This window comes from Eubalaena glacialis, chromosome 6 (genome assembly GCF_028564815.1).
Source record: "Eubalaena glacialis isolate mEubGla1 chromosome 6, mEubGla1.1.hap2.+ XY, whole genome shotgun sequence".
Lineage (NCBI taxonomy): Eukaryota > Metazoa > Chordata > Mammalia > Artiodactyla > Balaenidae > Eubalaena > Eubalaena glacialis.
The window spans coordinates 12,354,705-12,381,056 of NC_083721.1; the positions used below are offsets into that span (position 1 = coordinate 12,354,705).

Consider the following 26,352-nt stretch of genomic DNA (forward strand, 5'->3'; position numbering starts at 1 on the left):
CCTTAGAACTGAAGTAAGCCCTCAAGAGTGAGCCGTCTGTAAAGATGGTCGTTAAGGAAGGAGTTAGCTAAGTGGTGTTTCTTATGACATCCCTGTTTGAAGCCAGGTTGTTTCGTTTTGCAAATACAGAAAGTAAGAAAACTAGAAACTTCCCAACTTTCCAAGTTCATTCTCAGACAGGCAGTTTTATTATGAAAGCAAATGTAGGGCTTCAAGTAAGTGGTACTAAAGTCCTTTTTTTATGTATTTCAGATTAAGATTTTAACTTTTTTAAGAACTGCTACCAAAAGCAAAATTGCTACTAGTTTTATGTTCACACTTTTTTTTTTCTTTAACTTTTTTATGGAAATTATTTGTAGATCTATTCACTGGCTAATCAGCTTTTGAATAAATAAATGCTTAGTAGCCAAATTTAAATTATGAAGAGAAACCATTTAACTCATTATAAAATCTAAAAATACTTACTCTGTGGGAATTCCCTAGCGCTTTCACTGCTGTGGGCCGCGGTTCAATCCCTGGTCGGGGAGCTAAGATCCCACAGGCTGTTCAGGGTGGCCAAAAAATAATAATAATAAATTAAAAAAAAATAAAAATGCTTACTCTGGGTTTGTAAAATGAAAAGTTATGTACATAGATCTAGTAGCATTCTAATTGGTACAGTCTTTATGGGAAGCAGTTGGACAATATGAATCAGTAGATTTCAAAAGTTCTTAGTCTTTGACCCTGTAATTCCATAGCTAGAAGTTTATCCAAGGAAATAATGTTTTTATTGCAACATTATTTGCAATGAGCAACATTTAGAAAATGTCTAGCAGGAGAGAAATGGCTTAGTAAGTTAAGGTGCATTTACATGATGGGATATTACATAGCTATTTAAACAACAATTAGAAAAGTAGCAAGGCATTAATTTTTACTGCAGGTGAAAATGTCAATTAATTTGATTATGTAGTAGATTATGCTTTATTGAGTGAATGTTGTAAACCACTAAAAATTATGTTTATGCAAAACAACATGGGGAAAAGCTTATGTTTTAATATGAAGAAAAAATTAGATACAGAATTATATTCAGTGTGCTTACACGTCAACTGAAAACTATTTGCAAGAGAAATATACTATAAATCTAATAGTGTTTTTTAAGGTTGTAAGATTGTAGATCCCTTTTTTGTTTTTATTTGTTTTCTGGTTTAGTAATAATTGTGATTTTATTGCTTTTGTTTATTTCTTAAAAATGAAAAAATATACCATTAAAATAAAACTGCTTTGGTGGATTTTCCCTTCCCCCCCTTCCTGTACATATTGCCATTATACATATTTTTTAGTTTCCCTAGCGACTTTTACTTTCATTTAAACTAAATTAAAAATAAATCAGTTGTTTTGCAGGCACAGTTTGGGAAGGGGGGCGGGGATGCCAGCAGATAACATTAGAACATCACTGTGACAAGGTTGTCTTGACGAGATTCACTTATCTTTCATATTTTCAAGAAAATAGAAACTTTATTCCCTAATATTGCATTTGTTTCCAGGAGAAATTCCAGATGCAGCTTTTATACATGCTGCAAGGAAAAAGCGTCAGATGGCCCGGGAATTGGGAGATTTCACTCCTCATGATAGTGAGCCTGGTAAAGGCCGCCTTGTTAGAGAAGATGAGAATGATGCCAGTGATGATGAAGATGATGATGAGAAACGCCGTATAGTTTTTTCTGTGAAAGAAAAATCACAAAGACAGAAAATTGCGGAGGAAATAGGTAACTTGATTTAATGGGACAGTAAGCCTGTTTCATTGCTATTAAATATAATTTGATACTACAATCAAATAAAAAGTACCTATACTTATTTAACTATGTTTAATGTTAGAGAACTGTTCTTGCTTGGGTGTAAGAGTCTTATTGGAATTTTTTGAAAAGTGTAGCATGATTTTGGTAGCTAGTGTTTATTGAGCACTGTGTGACCAGTATTGTGCTAAGCACCTAACGTACATAAATATATGTAATTGGCTCTTCATTCTTAGGAGGCATTAGGTTTCCAGAGGTTAGGAAACCTATCTAAGGTTTTAATCGTTACATTGATACTGCCTTTTGCTTAAGGTATGCTGTGTGTTAAGACAAACAAAAGCAGAAGTATCAAATGCGAGAGAGATCATAATAGACGTTTTAACTTTAGTACGATTGAGTTAATGCCAATAGTTTTGCTTGATTTTTGTGAAATATCAGGGTAGCATCTCTTCCCTCACTGTTTTTTTGGAATTATTTACTTTGCTGCTTATGGCTATAGGTATTGAGGGGAGTGATGATGATGCTTTAGTAACTGGAGAGCAAGATGAAGAGCTCAGCCGATGGGAACAGGAGCAGATAAGAAAAGGAATTAATATCCCTCAGGTAAGAACCAAAGAATTAAACTTCAAAAATTAAAAAAAGAAATTAAAAAACTTTTTAGCTTATCTTGTTGAAGTAAAAACATACTGCACATTGAATTGATCCTTTGTCATTCATTCAAGTAACATAATGAGGAAAATTATATAAAGTTACGTATCCAGTAAGCTGTTAGAAGAAACTATATTAAATTTTGCTGTTTACCATCCAAATGATGGAAGAATTTCTGGTTTCTTAGGTAAGTGTTTCTCAAAGTGGTCCTTCAGCCAGCAGCATCAGCATCATATGGAAGCTTGTTAGAAATGCAAATTCTCACCCTCCTGAGTGAGACCTAGTGCATGAGAAACCCTGGGGGTGGGGCCCTGCCATCTGTTTAACAAGTCCTCTGGGTGATTCTGTTGCTCCTAAAGTTTGGGAACCACTGTATAGATAAGGTGTTTCTTTCCTATAGAGCTTATTTTTTTCTGACTTTAAAAATTATTTTGTAGAAGATGGATTTCTCAGTAATGCAAAAATCTTATTGTAGATGAAAAATATCTTCCTAAATAGTTATAACAATTTATTTTATAGAAGTAAGTAGTACAGTGGAAATATCACATAAAATTTTTTTGGTTGCTAGTGTTTTGACACAATTTAATGTCCCTTCTAACTCTAAACTTCTTTGTTATTGTTTTCCCAAAAGTTACTAGAAATGAATCCAGTAATCCCATAAGAATTAGAAATGAATCCAGCCCTACTTTTATCTGATTTTGAGGAGCTCTGCAATTACTTATTTTAATTACATACTATTTGGAAAATGAGTATAATGTTTATTGTTAGTGGTTTTTTTGTTTGTTTGTTTAACACTAAAGGCATGGGATTTTTCTTTTCATAGTTTCAGCTACTAGTTTTAATATACATCCCATTTCTTTTCTAGGTTCAAGCAAGTCAGCCCACTGAAGTGAACATGTACTACCAGAACACTTACCAGACAATGCCTTACGGTTCATCCTATGGCATTCCTTATAGTTACACAGCCTACGGATCATCCGATGCCAAATCTCAAAAAACAGATAATACAGTCCCTTTCAAAACTCCCAGTAATGAGATGACTCCCGTTACTATTGATTTGGTAAAGAAACAGCTTAAAGACAGGTAGGGCAGATCAACTTCTTAAAGACCTGTCCTCTAGCTTTCCGTTCCCTCAGGCAACATGTAGTCTGGGGTAGCAGATGCAGAATATCGGCAAAGAAGATTCACTGGCCTATCTTCAAAAGCTAAACAGAAGATGACTTCATACTTTGTTCTGCTACCTTCTTGGATTACTTCTGTGGAAGCCTCGAAAAGTTTTTAAAAATACCACTCCATGATCTTGTTGAAGACAGTTCTGAATTTGCACCTCTTGGACTCTGAAAAAGTGTAGTCAAGATATGGGGGGAAAAACAAAACAGTGAGATTTTGGTTAGCCCACCAAATAACTTTATATGAAGTCTGTAAACTGCCGTTTTTTGAGGAAAAAAGCAGTACAGATGAAAAGATCCACTCCAAGCATTTTTATATTCTAATAGTGGAACTAAATGCATTATTATAAATATTGCAAGAGTCCTGACAGCATAGACTTCCAGATGTAAATGTGTTATATTTATCCTTTTCTGTTCTTAAGGTTGGACTCCATGAAAGAACTGCACAAAACAAATCGACAGCAGCATGAGAAACATCTGCAAAGCCGAGTGGACTCCACCAGGGCTATTGAAAGATTAGAAGGGTCTTCTGGGGGTATTGGTGAACGGTATAAATTTTTGCAAGAAATGCGAGGGTATGTCCAAGACTTGCTTGAGTGTTTCAGTGAAAAGGTAAGAATGCAAAAATATTAATCTCTTTGAATAAGGCAAAATTAAGGAGGTCTAGATTTCTGTATTTCTCAGAAAATATCCACTGAATTCAACTTTAGAAGTGATGAAAAGTCATGCTTCATTTTCTCCACTTCATTAACAACCTTCTATCTTGGGGTAATCTAGTGCCTTGTAGAAAACAAAAAAAGATAATTCAAAGCATATTTAAATAAGACTTTGGCAAATCCTGCCTTAATTTAATGGTGGATTATTGGCCTGTCCTGAATTATTAAAATATAAGGGACTCATGAAATTTTCTTTTTTATGGTTCAGATCTAAACTCATCTTTAAACTGTTTCTACAAGTAATTCCAAATATGCATAAAGTTGCAATATTTTATTAGCTTTTTTTTACCCTAGATAAAGTTGATTGCCATTGCTGCTAATAGTTTTCATCTAAATAAGCCTGTGCTTAATTCATTTCAGAAACCATTCATTGGCCATAATTTCTGTTAAGGTCTCATTTCTTCCAAGTTCATTTTTTTTAGTATGACTGTCAGCTGGCACAATTATTTGCATCCTATTGTACCATTTGTTTGCATTTTTTGTTAGCTGCACACAGAATCCTTTTCTGAAACAGCCTTTTAATTGATTTTTCTTTAAGATAAATGTTATTGTTTGATGCATTGGTTTATAGGCATTTGTGGACTTCACAGCCTTTTCTTTAAAAAAAAGTAAAATCATGGTGCTTTTGAATATCCTGTCTCCATAAACTTTCAAGTGATACAGGATTAGAAGGCACATTTTCTGTTATTCTTGACCATATGAATTAGCATAGAATCAGTAAGCATACAGTATTTTAACTTTTTATTATCTCCGTTGATTACTTCAGTATCTTAAGGCCAAAGGCTGGCTAAAGAACAGTGCCAAACTGTCTTCCAAATGGATCTTAATGGTTCCAGCCAGTCTGGTCAGATCCACCAAGTCTTCTCTGAAGGATTCATGTTCTTGTCCTTATCACCTGATTTGTGGAGAAGCAGCTACATTCTAAGCTATGATATCCCTTGTGGCAGATCTGTGGCTTAGGGTGACAAGTACAGGGGTGAGAAAGAAACATAAGTTTGACTCTGCAGAGGGGCTAGAGTCAAGAGGGGAAGTGGACATAAATGTCGGAGCTGGCAGTTGTGTCCTTCCTACTAATAAAGCCCTTATGAGCCCAGGGGACATGGTGCTGGGAGCAGGTCTAATAACCTTTTGTGACTAGAGAAAGGATCTCTGTCTTAAACCATACTTTGTGAGATTTGTCCCTATGGAGCTTTTTCTTGAAGTATCTGGGTCTTTGCTTTGGAACTTACTTGAGTAAACTTACACGCTTGTAATTGCAAACTGAACTCTTAAAAAATATTGACAGTAATATGATCAACTAGATTGTACCATTCTTGAGTTAAAGAGACTAGTAGAATATCTAGTTCATAAAGTTTTCAATTGCTTACTATTTTAAAAACACTTAGTAGTGTACTTTATCTCTCCTTGATTACCCTGTTCCTAGGGAGGTAGCCCTCAGACTGTGCTAATACGTTTTTACAGAGTCACTTAGATAAATGTTTATGGAGCAGATCTTAAACCGTATCTATTATATAGTGACTACATTTTAATTAAAAGAGAAGTAGGTAATTCCCTTTTAAATATGAGTATTTTATTTTGACATTTTCATATGCATTTGATTTTATTGAGTCTGCTGCTGAGTTAATGTCATAAGTTGTCATTTTGGAAATACTGAGGAATAATTGGATAGATTTGAATATTCATTCCAGTTATACTATAAAAATATTGTTTCAGGGTAAGACCATCAAAATATAAACATTCTTTTGTTTTTTTTCTCTTTTGTTATAAAAGATTAAGTGGTTTTGAACTTAGATTTTTAATTATTTTGCAGATTATTTTAACTTTACATTGTTTTGTTTTCCTGCAGTCATCTTCCTTCTTGTGTTCTTTGTCTTAAATTTGGCCTTGAAATAATGATAGTCAATAACAATTTCCAGTTTGGAGAGGGTAAAGAAATTGTCATGGTGCACTCTTGTGCACTCTTGAGATAAATCAGTATTGTTAAGAAACATGAATGAGAGCTGAAAATGTGTTTTAGGGCTTTTATTCTCAGTAGAATTTTCTCTGGGCTTTGTTAAAAGGCATTTTAATTACCTAAACAGGAAAATTATGTTATCGGAATTTTAACTATAAATTGAATAATTAAGGTTCTGTCTGATGCAACCTCAGGCGTGTAGCTCTTACAGTAGAGGAGTGTTAATAATCTCCAGGACTAAAGGAATGCATAGGTACATTTGTCTTTAGTCCTGCGCAGTTTGAAAAAATGAGGGGGTAGGTAAGTGTAAGTCACAATAATATGACAGTAATTGCTTTAAAAATCGATTCTAGTTAATTTTAGAGTCTGTGGGCTCAGCTCATATCACCAAGATAATCAGTGCAGATTTGGGGACATTGTTGCCCATGGTGTGGCATATTAAAAAATAAAATAAGTCCATCAGTTTGACCTTTCTGTGAACATTTGCTGCTTTTGCAATGGGATCATGCAAGTGTATAAAATTGCTTTTATTACAGACATCTTTGTATTCCACCTGCCTTTTTCTATTTTCCGTTTACAGTCTGTTCAGTTCAGGACGCTGCTATAACACTCGGTGCCAGTGTTCCCAAACTCTAAATAATGTGTTTTTTCATTTGCACTAACCATCAGGAAACTAGAATTTCTGGTTTCCTCAGGTATGTGTAGTGGTTGTTAGCGTTTTGTGAAAGTTTCATAGCATTTGGTTATAGCATAGGTATTTATAAAGAGAACGTTTTCTGGTTTTTCCTTTTAAGTTAGGTCTCATTCCGTAAGCTTTTTGTATTCCATATGAACCAAGTGAATGCTTAGCCGTGGCTATTAACCTGGAAAAATTTGTTGACTTTGTAAACTGACAATTTATACAAAGAATTTTATTATTTTACTTACAAATATGGAAAAATTTAAACATTTGATAGGAAGAGAAGAACTTTCTGAGTTTTAGATAGATTGATTTTAGACAGGTTAGTGATAGCTAGAAATTTTATTCACTGTATTAATGTAAATGAATGCAGTTCATGTTTTAAATGTGTAATAAAGCCACAGAGATGCCATTGCATCTTTTTGTATTACACAGCAATAATAGTTTATTTTAAACTACAAAAATTGGCAAGGGAGATCATGCTGCTAGAAAGTTAAAAATGGACTTTTAAAAAGGACTTTCAAGTACTTTATTCTAAAAGAAGCACTGAAATTTCTGACAATTCTTTACTCGCTCTCTTTACTAATGTTAAAGTGTTTAACCTAACCAAACTTTTGCTCCAATAACTAGGCACTGGACATTATAGCTCCATATACGGAATAAAAGAAGAAGTGGTGTTTCCCAGAAATCATAAAACTGAATTACTATTTGTGTTTCATTGAGAATTCATGATTATTCTGTCCAGAGGGTACTTTTTCAGAAATCCGGAAATAATATGGAACCCTCAAATATATAAGCAGCTGAGGAGTTTGGTGTTACGGAGTGTGTTGTATTTTTACAGGTGCCACTGATTAATGAACTTGAATCAGCAATACATCAGCTGTACAAACAGCGAGCTTCCCGCCTTGTCCAAAGACGACAAGATGATATTAAAGATGAATCTTCGGAGTTTTCAAGCCATTCAAGTCAGTCCATCTTGAAGGTTTTTATTATTCATTAAACAACCTTGTTTACTTAGTGCATCCTAATTGAAAATTAGACGTCTCAGAGCATTTTTTCTTTTAAAGAAACAAATTTCCTTGCTTTTGTGTCAGGTAGATCTAAAATTAGCATGTGCTTGGATTGTGTTTAAGAAAATATAGCTTTGCAAAGGAACTCAAATCATGTACTAATATTCTATCTATCTTATTCTTCTTTGGGCATATTCTTTCATTCTTTATAGTAAAGACATCATCAATATTTTATCTTAAAACCATATCTATTTGGCCTTAATTGATTTTCCCCCCATTTTAACACCAATACAAATGCTGTTGTTGATCACAACAAAGGTTTTGAGTTAGGGGCTGGGAAATTTTGTATGGGAGAGGGGTCTTTATTACATAACAAATGATACAACTCCAAGATTAGGGGAGTTTTGAGCTTCACCCCTTAGATAAAGCAAAATTTTTTGTATTTAAAATTTTTTTGTATTTTCTAGTTTGCCTCATATAGTGGGTTTTTTCTTAGTAAGTCAGTTGGTGCCTACACTTCTTGAAATTGTAGTGTAAAAATTTGGAAATTGAATTTATATTCCTTTCATTATGATGTGTGTTATGGAAAACCAAAATTAATTGGAAACGTCTTATTAAATAGTTGAGCTGAAATTCTTTAACCAGACCTTTTAAACATTTTTTAATTCCGCTTTTTCATTGCCCTCTATATTCTTGGGTGCTGTAATAGGAATTTTCCTACGTTGGATTTCTCGTGGCTTCTTTTGTCATCTCTTTGGGCCCTATGTCAGCAGTTCTTAAATGGAAGTGTACATCAGAATTACCCATGATATTAATTTAAAATGCGGATTTCTTGGTCCTGTCCCCAGAGATTCTTGCCAGGTCTTGGATGGTGTCCAGTAATCTGCATATTAAACAACCACCCCAGGTGTTCCAAGTGCAAAGGGCCCTGTTATTCTTTCTGAAAACAATGCTTTATCATATAGTGTGTCCTCTAAATTAGAGAGACATTGAATCCCTGAGAAAGCATTCTGCTGTGTGCTGGATGGGTTTTGGAGCATCATAAAGAGGTGGTAACATAGCCGTCAGATGAGTCAGACTCAGATGTAAGCCACATGAATGGCTTTGACCTTCTGTTTTTGCCATACACGTTTAAATTGGATTAGTGCCATTTTGGGCACCTAAATAACTAATGCATCCCGCCCAAATCACTTTTGATCCAGACAGAACCAGATTTCTGGGGCAAATTACAGGTAATCATTATACCTATGATGAGAAGTAATTTCCTTTTAAGTTAAATGGTTGGGTGAGCTATACATTTCATCAAATACTTTTTCCTGCCTATAATCTGTTCTTTATAATTTGGAGGTATTTACTTATATGGAATTTGAAGTAAGGATTGAATGATGGATGTTGATTAGATTGATAGCTGGAAAGAAGTGAAAGGTAATGAGAAAGTGAAAAGTATTATCCTAGAGGGAGTATTCATTAATTGCCGAACATTTGAGAAAAATTGCATGGGGTACTGAAGTATCAATTCTTTTTCTGATCTTTTTTTAAAGAAACAAAAATACAGCCAGAAATTCATTTGTTTAGATTTGTAAACACTTATCAGAGTTACTGCATATAATTCTTACCGAGATGAAGGAGGCTATCTCTTGAGTCATCTACTCTCTTATATCTCCCTCAATATATATTTTACAAAATCTGTAAATATAATAACATTTTAAGTATTTATTATAGTAGAGAATTTTCTTTAAAATATTTCTTTAATGAAGGGTAGCTCTTAAAGAGGCAGGAATCATTTCTGTAGTTTAGGACTTTTTAGCCAATTCATCTATGGTGTGTAGTGGAGTTCCAGTTGAGGTAGAGCTGGGGCATCTTGTTTACTATACTGATCTTTTTTTGTAATTTGAACTCGGGAACATACTTCCTAATATCCAAGCTATTTTGAAATATGAATGAAAAATTCAGTAAAAGAGTCAACTTTTAAAAGTAGTAGGATCTAGGATAGTTAGGATACACTGAAGTGGATACCAGCTCAGTTTTGGTTTTATTTTTCCTGTTGCTGCTATCGGTGACACATCTTTGATATCAGGAAAAAAACTGTGGAAAAGCCTTAAATTGATGTCTTTCGTTTTGCACGTGATCTCCCCCTCCCCCACCACCACCCTTTGGGTTTTGTGCTTCTCGTTACTATCCCATGTAATACAGAATATCTCCATAGTGTAGAACTTAAATGTAGACATGAGGAAGCATCACAGACAGATGTTTCCCCCACTCTTCCTTCTACCCTAGGCAAGAGATTCGAAGATTCTTCTCTGGAGAAAGAGAGTGGGTCCAACGAAAAGACCATGAGACACTATAACGTCTGGGGTCCCCAACAGAAAGTTGACTTGTACCCAGGGATCTGATGGAGATGCCTCTGTTAGACAGCTCCCACCTACATCCACGAAATTTCCAACCTCATTCTTACATAGGAGGTAGTTAATGATCATGGTGAACAATACAAGCAATAGAACCAAAGGGACTGAGGAAACAAAGACAATGCAGGTGACAGTAGAAAATTTAAAACATAATTGCTGTCCTCAGGGAGATGTTGGAAGGGATCCTACACGTAGCACAAGTAGAGGATGCTATAGAAAAGGAATGTTCTAAGAAGAATAGCCATATCTCAGAAACTAAAAATATGGTAACTGAGATATAAATTTAAATAGGAAGGTTGAAAGCTAAAGCTAGAAAATTGCCCTAGAAATTAAAAAAAGAGAGATGGAAAATAGGGGAAAAAAGAAATAAGGGAATTGTGCTTTGAAAGTAGGGTTTGAGAAAGCACAACTTGGTCCTATCAGATATGATTTTCAGTCTATATGTTGATTCTGCCCTTGTTCTTAAAGTAGTAATAGAGAATAAATTTCTACAAAGAAAAATTAGCATGAAATAGAATAAATGATTAAACTCCTGCAACAAAGCTGTTTTTTCATCCTTCCTACTTATGTCTCTGCTGTCCTATCATTTAACATGTGATGCCTAAGTTCGTCCTTAAAGTAATGTATTATTTTTCCCTTTACACAAGTAATTTAGATTTTTAATTTATTTGGTCATCATGATAGCATAAACTAGTTCTGTTACTTAGACATAAGAATAGGGATTAAGCCCATTTGCATTTGTGTAGTGTTGTTGAACTCTCCATTTATCTTTCTCTTCCTTTTTGTGGGAACACAGATTAATATTGAGATTTGCTCTAAACTAGGAAACTGGCTGGTTTATCGGTTACTGCAGAATCCTGCTGTTGAGATTAGAAAGCAGTCTGTCATTATGGCTTATTCTGTGCAAACTCTTTCCTCAAGATTGTTGGAGGAAGGCTTTTAATTTTAACCATTGTTGTTTTATAGATAAAGCTCTGATGGCACCAAATCTTGATTCCTTTGGACGAGATCGGGCACTGTATCAAGAGCATGCAAAACGTCGGATTGCAGAACGGGAGGCGAGAAGGTAATTCTACAGATGCTTGCTGTTGGTTTGTTTGTGAAGGGAGGAGTCTCTTTTATCTGGTTTGGGAACTTGATATTTGTTATTTAGGACTCGTCGTAGACAAGCCAGAGAGCAAACTGGTAAGATGGCAGATCACCTTGAAGGCCTTTCCAGTGATGATGAAGAAACGTCTACAGATATTACAAATTTCAATCTGGAAAAAGGTTAGACATTTATTTCGAAATGAGATTCATTGTCAATGTGCTTTCTCCTTGGCTGTGGTTTCTACCATGAAATAATTTGAAGTTTTGTGGCCTCTGCTTTAGAACTAGGCACTTTGGTTTAATTGTAAAAACTTGCACCCATTTTTATTGATGAGTTCTCAAAATTAGTGGTAACACTTTGTTGTGGGGTTCATCTAGTACTTGCATTATAAATGATATTACTCTTTGAATCACAGAATTTTAAAAGTGACAAGAAAATGTTTCAGATCCCAGGGGCAGCCCTAATGCAGCCTGTCTGGTCTAGAAAGGTAAAGGTTGGCAGTAGGGCATTCAGCCCTAAAGGAAATTCCTGATTTTGGGAGCCCCGAATAATTCAATCAAGAGGAATAGTTAGTTCTGTTACATGAAGACATTTCCAGAAGGATCCCCAAGTAAAAGTCTTTATTCCCCACCACTGGCTGTGATTATTTGGAATTATATTGACTGCGAGCCCTTTGGAACTTAGTTGGATAAGCTTATTTTTTTCTCCCACTCTTTTTACAGTGAACATTTCCAAACGTACGGAAAATTGGAAAGAATAGCACAGTGACCACCCATATACACCTGTCACCCAAATTCAGCAATTCTTACCATCATTTAGCCAAGTTTGCTTTGGATATGTGTGTGTTTTGCTGAAACATTTGAAATTAACTTATAGACATCATGGCACTTCCCTCTAAAAACTTTAACTTCTTTAAAAAAAAAAAAAAAGGATGCTTTTCTACCTAACTGCCACACTATTGTCACACCTGCGAAAATTACCTAGAAGTTTTAGTATCATGTCTGCATTCAGTTTTCCTCCGTAACAGCCCCCCGCCACCCCGCCCAGAATTCTTGGGACTGTTTCTGTTACTCTGTATTTTCTAAACCTGGATCCACACAAGGTTCCTGCATTGCACTTGGTTGTTACATCTTTTTATGTAGAATTAGTGAATACCATGATACCTTATACACATACACACACCCCTATTCTTTATTTGTTTAAGGCATTAACTTTCTGAAGAGACCAGGCCACTTATCTTGTAAAACGTCCTACATTCTAAATTTGTCTGTTTCCTCATGGTTTTAACTTGTTCTTCCAGTCACTATATTTCTTGTAAACTGGACGTTAAGTCTTGATTAGATTCAGGTTAAAGCTTTTTTGGCAAGAATACTTCACACAAGATGCTGTTACCAGCATGATACCAGATGGCAAATGTTAGGTTGCCCACTATTAGTGGTGTTAAGATGGATCTTGAGAAGTAGGTTGTCATGACTCGGTCTCTTCATTATAAAGAGTCTGCTGTTCCAAGTCATATGGAGCATTAAATAACCTTTTACTTAAAGATCCTAGCATCCATTGCTGATTCTTGTCTATGTCAGTTATTGCAATCACCAACAGACTTTGAAAGAAGAGAAATGATTGGTCACTGATCATGATACACATCTGTTATTTACGTGGTGATTTGTGGGCTGCAGAGCTAGATACAGAGTTTGTACTTTATGCAATTACTCACAGTTACTATTCCATGGTGCTTGAAATTTGAACTGAGTTTTTGGGGACAGGTGTTATTTAGACTGTGGTGACAGATAATAGTACATATTGGAACTACGCAAAGCGGAGACTACCTGCACTATGGTTTGCATGATAGACGTTTGGAACCTAAACTTATCTCTGATTCTTTTCTTTTAAGTTGCAGTTAACAATTATTCCTTTGCTAATGAGCCCATCTTATTGATACTCAAGCTACAAAGAAAACACTGAAAATATTTGAACTGTGTTTTTTCTACTGCATACTAAGTTTTGATTCTCTGTGGGGTTTTTTTGTTGTTGTTGTTTTTAGATCGCATTTCAAAAGAGTCCAGCAAGGTTTTTGAAGATGTCCTTGAAAGTTTCTGTTCAATCGATTGTATTAAATCCCAGTTTGAAGCATGGCGTTCAAAATACTACACATCCTACAAGGATGCTTACATCGGCCTTTGCTTGCCAAAGTTGTTCAATCCCCTCATAAGGCTGCAGCTTCTCACTTGGACTCCTCTTGAGGTGAGTGGCTTCTATCACTGTTGAAAAGCAATATACTGGACTTCCCTGGTGGCACAGTGGTTAAGAATCCACCTGCCAATGTGGGAGACATGGGTTCGAGCCCTGGTCCGGGAAGATCCCACATGCCACGGAGCTACTAAGCCCGCGTGCCTAGAGCCCGTGCTCCGCAACAAGTGAAGCCACCACAATGAGAAACCCACGCACCACAATGAAGAGTAGCCCGCGCTCGCTGCAACGAGAGAAAGCCCGCGCACAGCAAGACCCAACGCAGCCATAAATTTAATTAATTAATTAAAAAAAAAACAAAAACAAAAAACACTTTCTTCTAAAAATAAAAAAGCAATATACCATGATGCCTTGGGCAATTTTAATCTCAAAGCTAGAGATGTAAGCCTCAGCAAAGTGTTTTTCAGGGGAGATAGGTCACCCAGAGGGCTATAATTGACACATTATCACTGGGTATAATCTTATGATCTTTCCTTTTATGTTCTGTCCCTTCTCAAGAGAACTGTCTCTTGCTTTTCGATTTTTATACAGTGTCTTTCTCAGTCAACTAAAATTACATGTAGTGACGCTGAGATATTAACATGAATGAATAAGAACTTGGTTCTTTGATTCCAGAAAAACAGAACATCATGGGAAAGCTCAATGAGGAAGATGTGAAATGGGACCCTGAACTAAGTCAGTGGTGATGGAAATCAGGAGGATGAGATAAACTGATAGATTTAAGAGGTGGAATCAATAGGACCTCTTTGCCTGTTACATAAGGGAGGAAACTCAAATTGTCTGTACACATGTAGTGGTCATGTTTAAGATACGGTTTTGGAAGTTACCACATATGGATGGAGCCGTGGGCATGAATGAGATGGGCTGGGTTGAATATGTAAACTGTAACAAAAAGAAGGCTGAGGTTGAAGCCCTGAAAACAAGAGGAAAAAAAATCTAAGCTCTGGGAACCATTCAGCTCCCAGCTCCCGATTGCTCTTTGCCAGACCTTGTGGAGTCCCGCCCTGGGCATGTGTTTCTTAGTGCCCAGCAGAGGCTCGGGGACACTTGTGTGCATCTGGGAGCGCTCCTTCTGTGTAGCTCCTTCCCCTGCCCCACCGCTTGTAGCGTTGCAGCCTTCCTGAACTTAGGTTGTCTCCTAACTCAGCAGGACTGCTCTGCTTGCAGTTGCCTACCCTCATCTCCTCTTCTGACCAGGAGCTCACCTCATTTGATTCCGTTCTTTCAGGGGTCATGGTCCTGTACTGCCTGTGGTCCATTGTCTGAAAATAGATGTTTCATATATTTGTCCAGTGTTTAGTTTATGACTGAAGGCTAAATCCAGTTCCTGTTACTCTTTTCATGGCTAGAAGCAGAAATAGCCACTATTTTAAATGTTTGGGTAACCTTTTAAATATTTTCTAGGCAAAATGTCGTGACTTTGAGAATATGCTGTGGTTTGAATCTTTGCTGTTTTACGGTTGTGAAGAGCGAGAGCAAGAAAAAGATGATGTAGATGTTGCACTGTTACCGACCATTGTGGAAAAGGTGATTCTCCCTAAACTAACAGGTAGAGATTACTGAATTGAACGTTCAAACACATTGGGTTTTTCACATCTATTTTTAGGAGTTTTTAATCAGAGCATATTTTCTCATAGAAATTACATTATTAATAATAAAGCTACCACCAGACCCAGAGATGGCTAAAGAGTACCTATCTCTTAACTTGGGACTTAAAGACCACCTTGGGGAGGGCCTGGAGTTGGGGGCAGTAATTGATCCACAGGCAAATTTCAGGCTCTTAAGAACTGCCTGAAGCAAAACTGAATGCATAGTTTCAGGGGGAATATGCATTTTTCTGGGGAGCAGTTTCATTACTTTCATCAATTTCTCACAAAAAAATTAGGAATCATTGACATAGGGACCTATTTAAAATATTGATATTAAAAATAAAGCTCAAGTTCAGTTAGAAATTCTTGATGCTGGGACAACATCTCCTAGGATATAGAAATCCTGCTTTCCCCAATCTTTATTTTCACCAAGAAGCAGAAAATAATAGGAATCTGTCCCCTCGCCACATGTGCCTAATCTTCTCAACATTCCCACGGTTAAGAGGACAAAGAAGACTGAAGCTTACACTCTAGAGGAAGAAAAAAATCATGATTGGCATTTCTAAGTTGGGGACTGCTTGACATCAGATTTAAGTCAGCAGCAATTTACTTCTGTATCTCAGTACATTCTACTTTTTATTTTCTTAATAGTGATAGCTGAAAATATGTGGGACCCCTTTTCTACAACACAGACTTCAAGAATGGTTGGAGTTACTCTAAAATTAGTAAATGGATATCCTTCAGTAGTGAATGCAGAAAACAAAAATACACAGGTAATTTAATTATTATCTATGAAAGGTTTTTTAAATTTTTAAAAATTTATTATTTTATCTTCTCCTTTCCCTTTGAAAATGAGCAAGAGTTGAGAGAATGAGTGGTTATATTCTGAGCCAACGAGAAAATCTGATTCTCCCACTTGAGGCATCTGTCCTTTATAGCCTGAAATATACAAAATGTGAGATAGTAGTTTTTAGTTTCAAAATATCGATTGGGAAGGATGATGTAATTAGTCTAGATAGCCTCTCATTTGTACTGTTTTCACCCTCCTCACCACCCCACCCCCATTCTCAATCAGACTAATGAGACATCCCTTGAAGAACTGTATTTTTTTCGGGAAAAGAAAAACTACTGGAATGGATAACAATTGATCATTTAAATGCTGAAACATTTAAATAGCATGTAAAATAACCAGGTATTGTTTTATAAAGTTTCAAAACTTCAGATTGCCGCTGCCCGCACTGAACATTCTTATGAGCTGTTTAGGTATGAGAAAGTACTCCTTATCATTGTTTTATCTTCACTGACCTCATTTTGAGGAACCAGATTATAGGTCTGATCTTAAATCTTTATATAGTAGATTAAGAGGTTGGAAGATTTCTAAATGGCTTTATTGCTTGGTAATTGATGAGGGGTGAACGAAGAGTAAGTAGTAAATATTAAAGACCTTAGGACCTTCAGTGGGGAAAGTTAAAAAATTTGAGATGCTGTTCACTCAGAATTGAATACTCTATATGATTTGGAATATTGCTTATTTTTATTTACTAAAATTTAACTTTTATCATAACCCTTATTAAAATGCATGATCTATTTTTAACTCTAGGTTTACCTAAAAGCGCTTCTATTGAGAATGAGGAGAACTTTAGATGATGATGTATTCATGCCCTTGTATCCCAAAAAGTAAGTAACTCCTGAGAACATTAAAGATGATAATATTCTCCATTACCTTTCAGAGAAGACTTCTTAAACTCCGGAAAACTAAGCATAGCTTGAAATACGAGCTTTACCTACATAGTGTAAACCTGTAGCCCGAAGAGAGTGGCTCAGTGGGGAAATTGCTCCCTTAAGCAGCATAACGCAAATAGTCCTCCCTTAGTATCTCACAATAAATTGCCATTACCTTTTAAAATTATCTTCTGGAATACAGTTGTTTGAAAATTTGAAAAATTAGTTAACTTCTTATGTTCACCTCTTTTACTTACAGAAATCTTCTAGGAATCAGATGGCATTTAACACACAACTTTGATCATGATGTGTTTCTCTTTTTTTCTTAGTGTCTTGGAAAATAAAAATTCTGGGCCTTACTTGTTTTTTCAACGACAGTTTTGGTCTTCAGTTAAGGTATGTGTCTGTAGGCTGTCTAAAAGACTTCAGATTTTGTTTGACTTCATACAAACTAATTTTATTCCAAAAGTTTATTCAGGTTTGATGTTTGCAGAGGTGAAAATGTATTCTGAGTTCCAGTAAGGTCCAAACTAGCCAACAAAATGCCTTACTAAACCACAGCAAATAGAGTACCAGATACTCTACTAAGTTGTGGAAATATAGCACTGAATTAAGGTAGAAGTAGAGCCTTCATGGCGTTTATAACCAAGCTCAATTGACAGTAGCAAATAAGTAATCTCAGATGTGATGAATTTTGAAAAAAATTCAAAGTTGTATGACAAGGGGCACAGATACCTTGATGGATGAGTCACAGAAGATTCCCTTCCACCCTGAGGAAGTGATATTTACGTTATTAGTTGGCCCTGAGGTAAGGGAGAGCAGGGTACACTAGAATGGAGAAAAGGCCAGGATGGCTAGAGTTAGGGAAGAGATGAGCAGTTCAGATGATATGGGAGCTCTCATTTACACGCAGACATGTAATCACTCCCTAAATCAAGATGTATAGCACTTCCATCATCTCCCCCAAATTCCCCATGCCCATTTGTAGTCAAGCCCACCCCTACAGCCTGGCCACCCCTTTTTATTGTCCCGTAGTTTTCTTCGTAAGAATGTCTTAGGAATGGAATCATATACTAACTAGCCTTTTGAGTCTGGCTTCATTCACTTAACAGAATGCATTCGTGATTTATCAGTGTTGTCTTGTGTTCACTCCTTTTTATTGCCAAGTAGTATTCCATCGTATGGTGGATATACCACAGGTTTTTTTGTTTTGTTTTTTATCCATTCCCCAATTGAGGGACACTGGATTGTTTCCAGTTTGGAGTAATTATGAATAAACCTGTTTGCACACAGGTTTTTCTGGGTATATAAGTTTTCATCACTTGGGTAAATACCTAGGCAAAGCTGTTTTCTAAACCAACAGTATATTAGCGTTCTAGTTATTCTTCTTTCTCACCACTCACCACACTTGGTATCTTCAGGGTTTTTATTTTTTTTAAGTCATTCTCCTAGGTGTATAGTTGTGTCTTGTTATCGTTTTAATTTGCATTTTCCTAACAACTGATGATGTTGAGCATGTTTTCTTTTTTTTCCCTCTTTTTTTTTAAATAAATTTATTTATTTTATTTATTTATTTTTGGCTGCGTTAGGTCTTCATTGCTGCTTGCGGCTAGCGGGGGCTACTCTTCGTTGCGGTGCGCAGGCTTCTCATTGCGGTGGCTTCTCTTGTTGCAGAGCATGGGCTCTAGGCACGCAGGCTTCAGTAGTTGTGGCGCACGGGCTTAGTTGCTCCGCGGCATGTGGGATCTTCCCGGCCCAGGGCTTGAACCCATGTCCCCTGCATTGACAGGCGGATTCTTAACCACTGCGCCACCAGGGAAGCCCAAGCATGTTTTCACGTGCTTACTTGCCATTTGTATATGTTCTTCGATGAAGTATCTGTTCAAATCTTTTGCCCATTTTTAAAAATTGGGTTTTCTTATTATTGAGCTTTGAGTTTTGTATTCTTGATACAAGTACTTTATCAGATACGTGATCTGCAAAGAGTTTTTCCCCCCTAGTCTGTGTCTTAACAGTCTTTCAGAGTGCAGAAGTTCTTCATTTTGATGAAGTCCAACTTATTATTTTTTCCGGTTATGAGTTGTGCTTTAGGTGTTGCATCTAAGAAATCTTTGCCTAATACAAGGCCACAGAGTTTTTTTCCTATCCTTTCTCCTAGACATGTCATAGTTTTAGGTTTTACATTTAAGTCTGTGATCCATTTTGAGTTAATTTTTATATAGGGCATGAGGCCTTGAAGTTCCTTTGTCCCAGCACAGTTTGTTGAAAAGACTATCCTTTTTAAAATTAAATTGCTTTTGTACCTTTGCTGAGAATCATTTGCTCTTATATGGGTTGTGGAAGGGTTTTTAGTAGGGAAGTGACATGAAAATATTGCCCTTTTTAACATATTCTGGCTTCTGTGTGGGGATAATGAAATGAAGTAGGTGAAGATAGTAACAATGAAAATGGAAATTAGTACTTATTACATATTTACTGTGTGCCAAGCACTGTAGCACACCCTCTTACATAGATTATCTCATTGAATCCTCACAGCAGCCCTATGAGCTTGACTCTGCTGGTGGGACAGGGAGGCACAGAATAACCTGCCCAGGCTCATCCCTTTGTTAAGCGGTAGAGATGGGAGTCTAACTCAGCCACTCAAACTCCTGAGCAGCTCTTCTCAACTGGGTTTCTGTGGAAGAATTAATACCTGATGCCCTAAGGCCTCCATTGCGTATGCAACTAGAATGGTACTAGCTTGTACCATCCTTGGGAAAATTATGTAAGGAGTCACTCAAATCATTTTCTGTAGGTTTTAGTTTTCTCACAGAGCCCTGCTTGAGAAAAACTATACCAGAGCTGTTGCTCGTAGTCAGTTGAATAACTGCAGGGTCCACAAAGAGATGACGGCGGCTTCGATCAGGGGCATGGCAGCAAGGACTGAGAGAAAGGTACAGAATGGGAAGAGGTGGGGTTTGACAACTTGAGGGAAAGGTCAAGAATGATAAGGCTCATGTAGGCTCTGGCTTGATTGACTTGTTGGATAGTGTTGCCATTTCCTAAGATGAGAAATACTGGGAATTTAGAATTTTATGGTGGAATGGGCGGGGGCTTCCATTTTATATGTATTGAGCTTAAGTAGTTCCAATGTCCAGGTTCATGAATTCTGGTGAACATGCAATGTGGTAGTCAAAAAGAGAATTTCCGTCTTTTTGCAGGGTCATAGGACTGGTTTAGGCATGATTTTCAAGGGACAACATTTATCTAAGAATCATCATTTGCCCACCAGTACTTTCTGTTATGATGGAAAATGTTCTGTATCTGCATTGTCCACTATAGTAACCACTAGCTCCATGTGGCTATTTAAATTTTAGTTAACCTCAGTCATTATCAGAAATATTCAGACCCTTCAAAACTGCTTATTAGTGCTTTGGCAAGACATGGTCCAGGGTATTTCATAAGGTGTTTTATTGTGTAAGTAATTTACTTTGTACTTAATTTAATTGCTTTACATTGCCTCTCAATTTTTTTTCCTTCTCAAAAAACCAAACTTTTAGTAACAGAAATCAGATTTGTGGTTGCCACAGGTGGGGAGTTGTGGGGAGATTGGATAAAGGGGATCAAAAGGTACAAACTTCCAGTTGTAAGATAAGATAAGTTCTGCGGGTGTAATGTACAACATGATGACTGTAATTAACAATAGTGTATTGTATATTTGAAAGTTGCTAAGAGAATAGAAAAAAGATTTGTAACTGTGAGGGGAAGGATGTTAACTTATGGTGATTATTTCACAATATATATTTAAATCATTATGTTGTATGCCTTAAACTTACGCAATGTTACATGTCAATTGCATCTCAATAAAACTGGGGAAAAAATAATTTTTTTCTTCTTTCTAGCTCTTAGGGAATTTTCTTCAATGGTATGGCATTTTCTCAAACAAAACTCTTCAGGAATTATCAATAGATGGTTTATTAAATAGATACATTCTCATGGCTTTTCAGAATTCAGAATATGGCGATGACAGCATCAAAAAAGCCCAAAATGTGAGTTAAATGACACATATTGTAGTTTTTAAAGCATACGAGTTAAGATGGATTAAGTTTTCTTTGTTTGAAGAGATTTGAGAATTTCATGAAAACCCCTTTGATTATCGAAGTTGGTGTAATGTTGACAATCTCCCCTTAGCATTTTTTACATAAAAAGTTGTACTGTTATATATGTGTATATTTGTCCTTCTATCCATCTATCTATATCAATATTTTTATAGGTATTAATAAAAGTTTTAATTTGGGGATAATTTTTTAACAGTTGAATGAATGCTATTTTAAGTGTTACTAAAGAAATGGTCTCTTTTCTCATTTAAGAAATAATTTTAGTTAATTTTTTTTACTTCATATACGTGAGTTACACAGTTTTGATAATTTTTTAAACTATTTTTTAAACAATCATATGATTAAAGAAAATGTGCAAGTACACTACAGTTTTTCGACCTAACCACATCAGAGTAATTCACTGACATGATATTCCCTCACCCTCAAATAGTTTTGTGTCTGTTTCCTATAAACATGGATTTTCTTGTACATGATTACAATATGACCATCAACATCAGGAAATTAACATTTATATATTACTGTCACCTAATCCTTAGGCCCCTTTTCACGTTTTATCAGCTATCTCAATAATATCCAAAGGAACTGGCAAAAGAAATTCCCAGATCATCCTTTGCATTTAATTGTCATGTCTCTTTAGTCTCCTTTAATCTGGAAGAGTGCTTCATTCCTTGACCTTCATACCTTGACACTTCTGAAGATGATAAGCCACTTATTTTGTAGAATGTCCCTCAATTTGGGTTTGTCTGATATTCTCTCATGAATAGATTCAGATTTTGCATCTTTGTCAGGAATTGTCCTAGACTTCATTAGTGTGAGTCCCTTCAAGTTGACCTCTGTGACCTTGTGGCATGTCCTCTAATTTGGGGGGAGCACTTTCTTGCTTTCTGGCACACGATGTTCCAGGCTTATCTTGTACCTGCTTGGCCCAGCTCTGGAATCAGTTGTTTCTCCAAGCATCCCTCGGTTCTTTGGTGGGGAGCTATCTCTACCCACTGGCTGCTTTCTCCCGGGTGGGAAACAGCCTCCCCTTGCTCGGGTTTTGGTACCCCATGCCAGGTTGCCACCATGCCCTGTTCATGTCCTGCTTGGGCTCTTGCCCTAGGCTGCCCCTCTGGTGTGATGCTCTCTTCACTCCATTCTGGGCCAGCACGGCTCCTACTGCCAGCAAGGATGCCTGCTTACTGAACTGTTCAGCATGGGGAGAGGCTGCAGTTTGGTACTTATGCTATATATGTTTTTACATCAAAAGCTGCTGATCAAAGGACAGTTCAGTTCATTTAGGGCTTTCTGGAAGACTGGAAAATGAAGCAATTGGTTATCAATTTTATGTCCCTAATTTACTTAAATATTGGAGAAATTATTTATCTTTTGCTTTGAGTGTCTATATATTGAAGTTTAAAATTAGGGTATATCTAGGTGTATTTGTATAGTGTATGTAGAAAATCAGGTTTAAAAGAATATCCCTTCTAAGTAATTAGTTATATGTTGCTCAATAGCAAGTCTTCTAGTTAAACACATTATACACATTATCTAGACTCAGCTTTTAGATGCTTTAATTTATTTTTGTTTTAACTGTTTACATCTTTCTTCTTCATAGGTAATCAGTTGTTTCCCCAAGCAGTGGTTCATGAATCTGAAAGGAGAAAGAACTATTTCTCAGTTAGAAAACTTCTGTCGATACCTTGTACACTTAGCAGATACAATTTACAGAAACAGTATCGGGTGCTCTGATGTGGAAAAAAGAAATGCAAGGTAATTATTTGTAATTATTGAATGAAACGGTGATCTAGTGTCTTTAGTTGTTAGGTTTAGTAGTATTAAAATGTTTTCAGTAGAGACATGTTTATATTTTACTTTAATTTTTATTTTATTTTGATTCTTTTCTTTCTTTTTTTTTAAATTTATTTATTTATTTATTTTTGGCTGCTCTGGGTCTTTGTTGCTGCGTGCGGCCTTTCTCTAGTTGCAGAGAGCAGCAGCTACCCTTCGTTGCGGTGCGCAGGCTTCTCATTGTGGTGGCTTCCCTTGTTGCAGAGCACAGGCTCAAGGCACATGGGCTTCAGTAGTTGTGGCTCACAGGCTCTAGAGCGCAGGCTCAGTAGTTGCGGCGCACGCACAGGCTTAGTTGCTCCGCAGCATGTGGGATCTTCCCGGTCCAGGGCTCGAACCCATGTCCCCTGCGTTGGCAGGCAGACTCTTAATCACTGTGCCACCAGGGAAGCCCTATATTTTACTTTAAATTGTAAACATTGACTTAGTATTGATAAACCTACCAAAAATACACATTATTTTTTTCATTTTTGCAACTTTTACCTAATCTTTTTTCAATATGTTATTTATGAAGATATAAGGGAAGATTTCTGATAAGTGAATCATTGCTTTTTCTGTCTCCTCCCTTGAATAATTGGGGAAATCTCAGGCTCTTAGAACATCATGGATCTTGGTCTTTGGAGGTTCATTTTACAGATACAAACCCTAGAAAAGATAACCATTGAAACCCAAAGTATATTGAAGGTTATATCTCAGTTCTGAGATCTTTGTGCTCTGTGTTGAGTTTTTCTGTATCCGCCTCATGGACTAAGTCATCACTCATAATTTATGGAGAGCAGCTTATACATATTTTTTATCAAGGTTTCAAGGAAGGAATGAACAAACAAACCATTACCCCTTTTTCAGTACATTGTCTTGGGTGTTCATGGAATTTGGGGGTAGATCTCTAGCATAAAAAGTAAGTAATAGTAATAATAACAACTAGTACCATTTGGAAGAATTTTTATTTTTGTTTTGTTTTTTGTTCTTTGTTTTTTTGGCCACGCTGCATGGCTTGTGGGATCTTAGTTCCCAGACCAGGGATTGAACCCAGGCCCACCGCAGTGAAAGTGCCGAGTCCTAACCACTGGACCACCAGGGAATTCCCAAAGACGAATTTTATTTTTTAAAGTTTCATTTCATATATTCTTCCTCATGTCAGAGTTTCATTTTCATTTTGATCACACCATTAGTCATACCCCATAACAAAATCTTTTTCTTTTCCCCTCTTCCCCGTCCAGGAAAAAGAACCTTATTTTCTTGAGAGAAAATTTGTTATCTTTTATAATAAAATTAAAAGCAAAGTAGATAGTAAATACTTCAGTGGTTAAAAAAAATCTTTGCCAGGTGATTTTGGGGGTTTTTTTTGGCCACACTGTGTGGCTTGTGGGGTTTTAGTTCCCCAACCAGTGATCGAACCCAGGCCCTTGGCAGTGAGAGCTCAGAGTGCTAACCTCTGGACCACCAGGGAATTCCCTGGTTTATATTTTTATTTCATCCTTAACATGTCATTTTGGTGTTGGTTGTTATTTATTGGCACTAATATTTCTTCTCAATGTGTTGTTTTTTACTAGATAAATCTTACTTCACTTTTTTTTAAACTTTGATTTATATATGTAACAGTGTTTTGTTTGGGAGTAAATATCAACAAACAGTATTTACTTTTCTATGGAAAAGAATTTCAGCAGCTGTTCAAGCACCTGCTGTGTGCAGTGCACATAAAGTAGGTTCCACGTGAGTCACAAAATCTTAAAAATTATAATCCTTCCCTAAAAGGTGCTTACTACAATTTTGTAGAGAAGAGACAGCTAATAATGTCACATTGTGTGTTGTTTCTCACAAGTGGTTCAACCTGTTGTAAATGTTAAAAGTAGTTCCTGGCAGCATCACCTGGGAGTTTTGTTAGAAATGCAGATTCTCAGGTCCAGCTCCAGACCTACTGAACAGAATTCTGAAGGTGGGGCCTGGTGATCTGTGTTTTAGAACACTTCTAGGTAATCCTGATGTATGCTAAAATTTGAGGATTACTGAGAGTGACTTCTAGCTGGGTGATAAAAGAAGCCAGGTTATACTTCATTAGTGAATTTTGGAGGAGTGGAAATTACTCTGGATCTTGATGGATTGGTCATGAATACCCACGAATATAATTTGTGTTCCAGGTGTATTCTAGGAGAGCTAGGACTCTGGTTTGGGAAGGAATGGGAGGCAGGGCTCTGAAGTAGTTAAGTTAGGCAATAAGAGTGCTTTCTCTCCTTTCTCGATAGTAATGAAAATCATGGATCTGAATGAGATTTTGGGGTGTTTTTATTTTTGAAAATGGGTCCTCTGTTTCTGGGCATTTAAACATGGGCAGGTTTTTTTTTTTAATATGGACAATTTTTTTTTCCACATGCTGTAACCTGCTGATCTGTGTTTCCTTTTTTCTCTTTTAGGGAAAACATAAAACAGATAGTAAAACTCCTTGCAAGTGTTCGAGCTCTGGATCACGCTATATCTATTGCAAGTGACCACAATGTGAAAGAATTTAAGTCTTTGATCGAAGGAAAATAGATCTATGAGACTGAAAAGAAGCCTATTTGTTCTAATACCATTCCCAATGTAAAAATTTTGTATATATGTAAAGTTTCTTAAACTGTAAAATATTGACTCTTGTTTTAATACAAAGAACATTATTAATATTCAATACTGTGTCCTTAAATGCGATTTCTTCAGAATGAAAGGAATTCAGATTATTTCTAGGAAGTCTGTGAATGGTTTCCTTACTGCCTGTCATACTTTGTTTACAGAAGTATTTTATATGGTCATTTAAATTAACCCTCTCAGCTAATTGTTCTCTGTAAACAATGTGTGCAGTGTATATTGTATAATTATGCATATATATATATATATTTATACCACCATGGAGTTACTTTCACACTGGAAATTTGTGGTGTTTTTCTACGGAGTAAGCCTTTTAACAGCAGAAAATTATTCAATAGCAAATTGTCTTAGGGAAATTACTACACTGTTGCAACAAAAGGGCTGGCAAGTGACTAAGTATTCGTCACCTTTTGGTTAGCAGTTGCTATCACTGTAGCTGTGCTGCCTTAAAATTGAGAGTTGAGTGTGGACTTAGTCGTTGGTGAATGGTGAACTTTTCTTCCTTGAATTAGCATTACAGTCAACTGTACGTTTAATGTGAGCTCTAAATAAATATGTGCAACATAGGTTTTTGAAAAGAACATAGAAGTTTCATTTTTGGAAATAATAGACCCACAACCTAATGCATGGTTTGGGGCTGACTGTCCTGTCTCATTCATGATTTTACTCCCTGACCAGCTTAAAAAAATACATGCATTTGAATTTTAGTAATCTAGCATTATATTTTAAATCTCACATATGTGAGTTATGATATGCAATAAAGAACACGCCTTGCTGATTAGCTACACCCAAGCAGTTTAATATC

At 36.3% G+C, this 26,352-nt stretch overlaps 1 protein-coding gene across 2 annotated transcripts in view; it reads left to right on the top strand.

The window, feature by feature from the left end:
* Window positions 1–25,590, top strand: part of PAXBP1 (PAX3 and PAX7 binding protein 1) — a 32,408-nt gene extending 6,818 nt beyond the window's left edge. For both annotated transcript variants that reach the window (XM_061192901.1, XM_061192902.1), the window contains exons 4-18: window positions 1,524–1,745; window positions 2,272–2,375; window positions 3,286–3,503; window positions 4,012–4,201; window positions 7,780–7,903; window positions 11,320–11,419; window positions 11,507–11,622; window positions 13,485–13,684; window positions 15,095–15,239; window positions 15,931–16,052; window positions 16,880–16,956; window positions 17,331–17,397; window positions 20,883–21,029; window positions 22,696–22,850; window positions 25,340–25,590. In XM_061192901.1, the coding sequence (XP_061048884.1) occupies window positions 1,524–1,745; window positions 2,272–2,375; window positions 3,286–3,503; window positions 4,012–4,201; window positions 7,780–7,903; window positions 11,320–11,419; window positions 11,507–11,622; window positions 13,485–13,684; window positions 15,095–15,239; window positions 15,931–16,052; window positions 16,880–16,956; window positions 17,331–17,397; window positions 20,883–21,029; window positions 22,696–22,850; window positions 25,340–25,457 (2,105 nt within the window). In that variant the 3' untranslated portion in view covers window positions 25,458–25,590. The remainder of the gene's footprint in view (window positions 1–1,523; window positions 1,746–2,271; window positions 2,376–3,285; window positions 3,504–4,011; window positions 4,202–7,779; window positions 7,904–11,319; window positions 11,420–11,506; window positions 11,623–13,484; window positions 13,685–15,094; window positions 15,240–15,930; window positions 16,053–16,879; window positions 16,957–17,330; window positions 17,398–20,882; window positions 21,030–22,695; window positions 22,851–25,339) is intronic.
* The last annotated feature ends 762 nt before the right edge of the window (window positions 25,591–26,352 follow it).